This window comes from Mus pahari, chromosome 16 (genome assembly GCF_900095145.1).
Source record: "Mus pahari chromosome 16, PAHARI_EIJ_v1.1, whole genome shotgun sequence".
Lineage (NCBI taxonomy): Eukaryota > Metazoa > Chordata > Mammalia > Rodentia > Muridae > Mus > Mus pahari.
Window position 1 is genome coordinate 396,030 of NC_034605.1, and position 9,343 is coordinate 405,372.

The window sequence follows — 9,343 nt, forward strand, 5'->3', positions numbered from 1 at the left end:
AGGAGGAGGAGGAGGAGGAGGAGGAGGAGGAGGAGGAAGGGAGGAAGGAGGGGGAAAGGAGGGAGGGAGAGAAGGAAGGAGGGAAGGAAAAGAAGGAAAGAAAGTCTTGCCGGAAAATTCTTCAGTAAGAGCCCCTGGGTTCCAAAAGCCACTGTTCTTGACTAGTAAGCTGGCGATCACCCCAGGCTTCAGGATGGACTTGGACACTGAGTTGTAGACCCTGTCTACTTGGGGAAGTGTGTGCTGAGCTGGGAGGACATAGGGTGTGCTTAGACTTGGTAACCTCAACCCTACCTCTGGGAAGAGTCTCAGGCCTACCTGAACAGGAACCGAGCAAGGGGTGGATCTGAGAACAGCACGGCAGGGCATAGGAGCCGGTACCCTGCTGTCAGCAGAAACTGGTTCGACTTGACTGCTTCCAATTCTCAGAACCCCAGAGGTTCCTGGTAGCAACACCCCGCTCAGGCCTTTCTCACTCCCATGTACAAAATGGCAGAGCGGCGATGTTTTCAGGCAAACCCCAAGCAATTGGTCTTCCATGTTGGCTAATGACAAGAGCCCGAGGCAGCTCCTACACTTACCTCATAGCTCTTGGAAGTCTGCCAAGCTCTCCTCCGAGTGCATGCCTCAGCAGGTAAGGAGGAGTGGAGGCCAGCCTGCAGCAGTGCTTTGGTCTAACTTGTATGTCCCCTAAACTAAGTAAGTGTTGAAGAGACGTGGATGTGAGGGCATAACATCCACATCCTGTTTCTCCTATGCCAGAGTAGCACTGAGTTTTCTTGCTCTGTGTTGGTTTTCTTGTCCTTTCCCTTCACGGTTATACCCTGCACTTCCAGTTTGTAATCTCTCCCATCTTGAGCCTTTTTGTTTCTTTCCCCAGTTCCACTTCTTTTTTAATTTAATTATTAATGTTTTTAATTTTATTTTTTACTATTTTTTAAATTCCCTGTTCATCTGATTAATATCCTTACCACTTTTCCCTATTTTCTTACTGAGGATGTAGCTGATGCCTTCAGTTATTTTTCTATCCCCTTTAGTTATCTGACTTGCTTTTTAATTGTCATTAGTGAGATCTACATTCACCCCTTCTGAAGGATAGTGAGGACTGCCAAGCGAAGAAAGAGAAAGAGAATAACTATGAAAGGCAATCTGACTCTTAAAAAGGCCCATAAACACTCAGTAGTTGAATCAAGCTCCATTAACATGGCAAACAAATGCTTCAAAGTCTACTTCAGGGAAAGGACCAATGTCTCAAAGATGATGCTCACAAACGCATGAATGGAGCGAGGAAGACAGCTCAGAAGAACGCTGAACTGGAAGAGAGCTTCAGCATGAACGAAAACCTTCACTGGAAAGAGTCACCAAGGAGCAAAACCAAGTAGGCAAGGGGACATGAGTGATCGTGGAAGGAGTGACCTCATTCAGAAAGCATAAAAAGTAAGCAATCAGGATCAGAACTTAAGAACTGCTGCACACAAACAGGAGACCTCACGCAAGAAACCGTGGCGTAGAACATTGGGCTAAAATACAAACTAATGGCATGAAAAACTATTCAGTAAAATTAGAGCAGATATTTTTTTCTCACTTCTAGGGAAAGACATGTGCATCCACGTAGAGGAGGAATTTAAGCCCCCAAACTGGCATGACTGGAAAGGAACCCCTTCATGTCATGTTATAATTTAAGAGTTAAGAGTTGGGGCCAGAGAGATAGGGGGCTCTGTGGTTAACAGTGCCTTCTGCTCTTTCAGAGGACCCAAGTTTAATTGCCAGCACCCATGTTGGGGTGCTCATAATGTTCTGTAACATCAGTTCCAGAGGAAACAATACCTTCTTTTGGCCTCCTTGGGTACTATATGCACATGCTCAAAACCATATGCAGACATACACATATACATATAATTAATTTTTAATGTAATTTTAAAAAATTAAGACTACAGAACAAAAAAATGTTTGAAGGCTGAAAGAGAGCCAAGTACATTACAATGACCAACTCATGCATGTGTAGGTGGAGACCACATGTAGGACTCAGTTCTCTCCTACCATGTGAGTCTCAGGGATTGAACTCGGGGCATCAGATGTGGATGCAGGTGCCCTGACCTGCCAAGCTGCCATTCTGACCTGAATGTTGTCATTTATAGGGAAAACAGATGGAGCTTGAGACTCTTATGTTCAGTGAAACAAGTATCTTATGTTCCTTCTAATATGTGAGATTTAGGAAGGGGAAAACCCCTACAAAAGTTAAGGGAACTATTATGGGATGTGAGAAGGGAAAGGGGTAAAGTACTAAGAAAGGATGAGAAAAGGGACAGGATATAATCAAAGAATATTGTTTGTATGGGAGGAGACACTGCAACAGAACCCCTTTATAATTAAATATAGACTGATTTTAAAAAGAAAGTGATGTTATTGTTCAGGAAAGGAATCATAGGAAAGAAAATATAACCGGGAAGTCACTGAGGAGATGGGTTTGTCTCACGATGCTGTGAGATAAAGCCTACCGACAGGAACACTGAGAAGCCAAGTCAATGGTTGAGAATGGAAGCAGAAATGTGTAGAGAGGTAGCTCAAGATGTCGAATCAGCAACCAGTGGCACAATATCATGTGACGTCAAAAATGACAGGGGAAGGGCTGAAGAGATGGCTCAGCTGTTAAGAGCACTGACTGCTCTTCCAGAGGTCCTGAGTTCAAATCCCAGCACCACATGGTAGCTTTCAACCATCTGTAATGGGATCCGATGCCCTCTGCCGGTGTGTCTGAAAGACAGCTACAGTGTACTCACATACATAAAATAAATAAATAAATCTTTTTAAAAAAAGAAAAAGAAAAAAATGTCAGGGGAAGAAAACAGGTAAAATTATATTGAAAAAACAACGACTGAAAACATTTCCAATTTAATAAGGGTTAGAAATCCACAAACCTAGGAAACTCAATGAACTCGAGTTTCTCTGCGAAGCTGTTAACTAAGCTTCTTTATTTACCTGGGATGAAAGTCAACATACCTTCCAGTAAGCCATTAATCTTTTGGCCCCACTTGGCAAAATGAACGGAGCCGCCCCCTGCCCAGGGAAAACAGATCAGCTTGAAGAGTGCGTCTGGCTGTTGGTACAAACAGTTCAAAACCTTCTCGTTCCTAGAAATAAAGTCCAAATACATTTAGCATTATATAACGCTATTGGATAAAGTTCAAAATTGAGTCAGGTGAGTTTTAATGACAAGTCTCGTTCACTGCTAGGTGCGTGTGCTCAAACATGAGGTAACTGCCTTTCTTTCTCCAAGAATCGAGCTCCCAAAGGTTTGAATCGTCTGTTTTATGATTTCAACCCATAGACTCTTAGAGACTTAGATGGAATGGTGAATTATGTACTTTGTATGTCCAATAAGAGTGATGTAACTATTGGTGCAGACACCTGTTCTTTCACAGCAGAGGAAATAGTTTGTCCAAAACGGTTTCAGCCCTCGGGGTTTTCATTAACATCCAGAGACATTTCTCAAGCGTCTCCTTAAACAGCCATCCTATGTGGATATGTTTGTATTCTCCACAGTGTAAATGTCTCTATGAAAGTTTCCAAATTGATCTTTAAATTTCTTACAAAGATACCTAAGCCTTCCAAATGAGAAACCATCACCATACAATAATGATTTTTAAGTCTGTTTTGTTGTTTTTAAAAGTACCAGTTTTATAGTTTAGATCATACTGGAAGTAAGGAACCTTTAAGAAGTGGTCCAGGTGGAAGAAAGAGAGGTGACTAGGGTACATGATTGCAGGAGATCTTGAAGCTTTGGACTGCTCTTTCTCTCTCTGTCTCTCTCTGTGTGTCTCTCTCCATGTCTCTCTGTGTGTCTCTGTCTCTGTCTCTGTCTCTGTCTCTGTCTCTGTCTCTCTCTCTCTCTCTCTCTCCCTTCTTCCTCTTGCTCTTCTTCCCTCTTAAGGGGTCTTTAACTAAGTGCCTATAGTCTGCTATGCATTTCCTAGAATGTACACTTCTCTACAGGACCAACATAGCAGGGCTCAAGGACTATGGATTGATATATATATATATATATATATATATATATATATATATATATATATATATATATATTTGATATATATATATATTGATATATATCAAAAGCTGCGATTTTGATATAACTGAATGTTTTCCTGCACGCATGCACATCCCTTGCATACAGTCTCCACAGAGGCCAGGAGAGGACATCAGAAGTATTAGAGCTGGGGTCACGGGCGGTGAGCACCATGTGAGTGCTGAGAGCTAAACCTGGCTTCTTGGCAAGAGCAGCAAGGGCCTGGAACTGCTGAGCCGTCCTCCGGGCCCCCAGTCAAATCTTCTCTCCCAGGGCTGGCGAGATGGCTCAGCGGTTAAGAGCACTGACTGCTCTTCCAAAGGTCCTCAGTTCAAATCCCAGCAACCACATGGTGGCTCACAACCATCCGTAATGAAATCTGACGCCCTCTTCTGGAGTGTCTGAAGACAGCTACAGTGTACTTACATATAATAAATAAATAAAATTTTAAAAAATCTTCTCTCCTTCATGCTTATGTTTTGTCATTTGATCAAAAGGAACAGATTGAGATTTTTCTAGATACTCTGTTCTCATAAGGGGACTTTGTACTTTATAGTAAAATAACTGAGAACATGCATGAAGTGAGATGGCAGGCCTCAGATTGCTGAGTCTAGACCACAGAAGCTCTCCCTCCCTGGCATTCTGTTTGTGCCCTGCACATCCATCCTATCTTTCCACTCTAAAGAGGGAATCAAAGACCCACAGCTAGCTAAACACACCTTCTCTTTCTCTTCCCTCAGTGTTTTTTTTTTATTTATATCATCTATAACTTCAGAGTTGAAGGTGAGCAGACGAATTATTTAATGCATTTGTACTGTGTAGTGGTGAAGGCTGCAGAGGAAAAGTTAAGTCTCCAGTGTAAATCCTAGCTACAGCTCTTACCATGGGACACTAGGCCAAGTGCTCAAGTGCTTTACATTCTCAGTGGCCTCGATGTAAACGGAGGCCGAGACTTGGGTCTTCCTCACTTGCAAAAGTGAGACCCAGAGACATGGCCACCAAACCACTTAGTCATAAATCAGAATCTGGGTGCAAACCCTGATCGCCATTGAAACTATTTGACCATTGACCCTTTCCCCATAGTCTCAGCATCAGTGTCACTAAGACGCAGGAAGTAGAGGACATTCTGAGATGCTTTGGGTTAGAGCTGGGGCAAGAAGGGGTTCTCCAAGATAGTGTGCCCTTCCAAACCAGGTAAGGATTTTAGACAAGCCAGAGATATAAAACTAAACTTTAAAACACTACCAAAGGGGATGGCAAGGTGGCTCAGTGCATAAAGGGGACGTGATGTCGAGCCTAATGGCATGGGTCATATGATGATCACTGCTGCTAGACCAAGGTCCAGCATACAACATTGTGGCTCACAATTCTCCAGCACCTTTTACTTTGAGCCTCTCACTGTGTTATGAGAGGTTCCTTGTGTGTTCCCCCCACCCCTTGGGAAAACCTGTATGGGCTTTGATGGTGGATGTGAAGGTGTACAATGGCAGACCCTCGAAACAAAATAATTCTTTGGAAAAGATCTCCTCCACTGTGGAACCATATATCATAATAACTCTGCTTACTCCTCCTACACAAGAATCCCCTCTTTGCACCCCTTATTGTACTGAGAATAGAGAAGTTAAGGAGTTATGGTTCCGGGAATTCTTAGGAACTTCACACCTGGCCCCAGGGATGAAAGCACACAACTGGGAGAAACAATGGGCCCAGACCTGGAGTCTGAGGCCCAGGTAGCTGAGGGCAAGAGGTCAGTTAATTGGCACAGAACAGTGTCCACGACTGATTCCCTGGGTACACGACTTACAGGAGGCACAGCAAGATCTGGTATGCCCCCACAAGGACCAAATCCTATTAAGAGTTAGTCATATACAAGAGCATACATTGAAGGAATTAGAATTGACTGGTGTACTGGAAGAAGACTAAGATATTAGGACCTTCCCTTTGGGGAGTATATGAGGAGTATATAAGGAGAACAGGTCCATATTGTAAGGCTGAGGGACACAGGAATGAAATTAGAAAACGGCTCAATGCTTCTTATGCGACATGGCGCAAACGCTGCATCGCGCCCCTTAAGGAATGAAAATTGCTCTTGTGGCTTGTTTCTCAGGACTCAGTATCTGCCACCTTCTGACCACAAAGGGCCACCACAAAGGCTAAGAATGTTCAGGAGGGCATCTGGTGGGCTTGCTGAACCGTAGAGAGCAACAGCGACTTAGATGTTTGCTGAACTTACTGCCTTTGATTTGAAGAAAAATACTGTAAAAGTTTATTACCTCTTTCATTCTGGACATTGAGAAATAGGGCAAAAATAGGTTAAAATGGTCTTTGAAAAGATCATACACATCTTGGAATCATTAAATCTGCTTTCAATTTACCTGTGGCTAGGCTGTTACGCAAACATGAATTATAAAAGGGGTAACTTTTTTTCAATAAACATCCCGATTCACCCTCAGATTCTGTCAGTCTCCTTTCCTCGCCAAGCCCACATCTCTTCTTTGGGACCTAAACCAACTCTGGAGCTGGTACCAACCAACTCAGGTACCTAGCAGCTGGCATTTCATCACCCATATGATCCAAGGAGAAAACCAGCTCCTGCAGGTTGTCCTGTCCTCCACATGGTCACAGTGTCACACACAATAATCAATCAGTTGATTAAATACTAGCTTAGAACTCTAAGCTAGTAGCATTTTATGTACAAGTAATTCGTACCACCTTTCACCAGAGGCAGTGGAAGCAAATTGAATTTCAGTGATGGGTCCCTTTAAAGGTAACAAGGAAATCCAACAATCCAACAAATTCAGGGTGCTGAAGCACCAGAGATGGGGAGCGAGGAGTTCCCAGCAGCAGCCTACCTGGTCCTCTTAGCATAGACTGCTGTCTCCATCCTGTGAGCTGATTAGGAATTGCTGCTTTCAGAGGTCTTCTGCAACTGTGTTGAATTTAATTCCCCTCTGGGCACAAAAATCTCCAATAAGCCTTCTGTGTACCAAGTGACCAGATTTCTTTTTAATCCGTTGATTATGGTTGTCGCTCAGAATCCTGCTTTTAAAAGGCAGTGAAGAAGAGGAGAAGAGCAGGAAGAAAAACAAGGAAAAGTACAAGGAGGAGGAAATGGATGGGGGAAAGAGGAAGAAAGGGAAAACAGGTCAGACTCATACAGCGTATAGCAGCTGGTATTAGCAGCCTCCGTGTATAGATGGCTGTCACTATGCACATCAGCAGGACTTCCAGATAATGCCCATAAAGACAGAAATGCAGCCTTACCTACGCCTCAGCTGAGTAGTGCCCAGGTCATGAGACAGAAAACACCTGATACCTACTGTGAAGTCAGACAGAGGTATGTGTTTTGAAAACAGATATCGTAGCTTTCTGGGTATTAATAGAGTTTTGTTCTTTTAAATATTAAGAGAAAATGAAAATTTTAAGAAAGGAGTGGGGAGGAATTTATTACTAGAACAGGTAATTAGAAACTACTTTGGCTAAAAGAAAAAGAAAAAAGAAACAAACAAATAAAAACAAATACAAACACACACACACACACACACACACACACACACACACACACACACACACACACANACACACACACACACACACACACACACACACACACACACACACACAAACCCACCACCACCAACAAAACAAAAAACACAAAAAATCTTCTAGCTGTCTGGAAGAACCAGAACCGAGACAATGATCAAACAGACAGCGCTCTGACCAGAATTCCTCCTTAAGTCCGTGTCCTGCCTCAATTCTTCCTTGCTTAAATCTAAAACTCCATCGGCACTACGCAGATGGACGGGGGTGGGTCACCAGACCTCTTCAGTCCACAAGAATGGAGTCTCCCTCCTCTTCCTTACACGATCATTCATCTCATTAACTGGCACAATCTTATAGCCTAACCTGTCTGGGCAGCTGAAACCTGGGGTTTTACCTTTAAGACTTTAGTTATCAAACTTCTAATCTTGTAATCTTCTAACATTCAATGAAGAAGCAAGTAAAAATTACTATAGTTTATAAATGTATAAAGGATGCATAACATAAAGATTTTAAACTCGCTTACCGCCTAGAAGTGCCCTGAATCCCTGGCAGTCATGCTAAGCCCAAGGTTTAACTCACGAACTCGATGGTGAATCTCAGGACTGTTGTTCTGGAGAAGCGAGGCTCAACGAGGCTCAAGTTTCAGCGATGCTCCTTCCAGAGGAGAGAGCACACCACACCGAGAGGCACAGAAAGCCTGCTTGAATAGGAGAGGGTGGAGAAACAGCCTTTTATCTGTACAAGCAGTGGCTCGGAGCCATCCTGTGCCTCAGATGATTCACCTTGATAATTTACTAGGCGGCCACTGACTCTGTGAGCAAGGTTTTGCTTCTTAGATAACAATACAACATGCAGCAGAGCACAGTGGAACCTGCCTACAATCCCAGAACACAGGAAACTGAAGCAGGATGGTTAGAAGCTTAAAGTTATCCAGAGCTAGAGAGAAAGACTACCTCAACATAAAAGCTGAAACACAAAGTAATGACATAAAATGCAGAAAAATATGTCTACTTCTTCCAAGGAATATGGGCAGGCAGAGGTGGGGTATAGGCATATATTACAACATCTGAGGCTTGCTAATTACAAAGCCTCAATAAAAGTAGGTGGCATTTCTCCATCTCTTTTTATTTATTTATTTATTTATTAGGTGACAGAGCCTGTGGTCAGTTATGTTTGGGGAGATCAAGTATTCCTCAGGGCTCAAATGTATTAATCAACAAATATCCTCTTGAGGTCAAGGGCATCTGCATCATTTCTCAAGAGCACCAGGACCCAGTGGTAAAGCAGTAAGGATTCTCCTGCAGGGAAACCATGGGGAGCAGTTTTTTATTTCTGATGCAACAGAGGCGCGAAGGCAAGTGAGCTATATTCAGGAAGCAAGGGCTCAGATTTAATCAGAACTGACCCATGACACCAGGCTAAAAGTCAAACATGTCCAGCAGAATTCCGAGAATAGATGATAAAGAAACCTGCATACGGCCGCGCAGCAAGGGAACTGAAGAAAAACAAACATACAACAACAATAATAATGATAATGATAATAATGATGACAGATAAACAGAGGAGCCAGAGGGTGCAAATGAAGACACAGGATGTAGTCGAAGAAGTTAGAATGCTGGCAACGTAGACAAGCTACAGAAACAAAATGGTAGAATTTACTTTCAAGCAAAGTAAAGAACCACACAGGTAGGTGTGTATGTGTGTGTGTGTGTGTGTGTGTGTGTGTGTGTGTGT

General features: G+C 43.0%; 1 protein-coding gene across 2 annotated transcripts in view; it reads right to left on the reverse strand.

Moving 5' to 3' along the window:
* Positions 1–9,343, reverse strand: part of Olah (oleoyl-ACP hydrolase) — a 51,443-nt gene that overhangs the window by 16,901 nt on the left and 25,199 nt on the right. Inside the window, exons 2-4 of one of the 2 annotated variants that reach the window (XM_021216023.1) lie at positions 8,133–8,306; positions 6,919–7,108; positions 3,001–3,131 (exon numbers count right to left, since the gene is read on the reverse strand). In XM_021216023.1, coding sequence (XP_021071682.1) covers positions 3,001–3,131; positions 6,919–6,950 — 163 coding nt within the window. In that variant the 5' untranslated portion in view covers positions 6,951–7,108; positions 8,133–8,306. Of the gene's footprint in view, positions 1–3,000; positions 3,132–6,918; positions 7,109–8,132; positions 8,307–9,343 lie in introns of those variants that run through there. The other variant, XM_021216024.1, reaches the window with a different exon arrangement.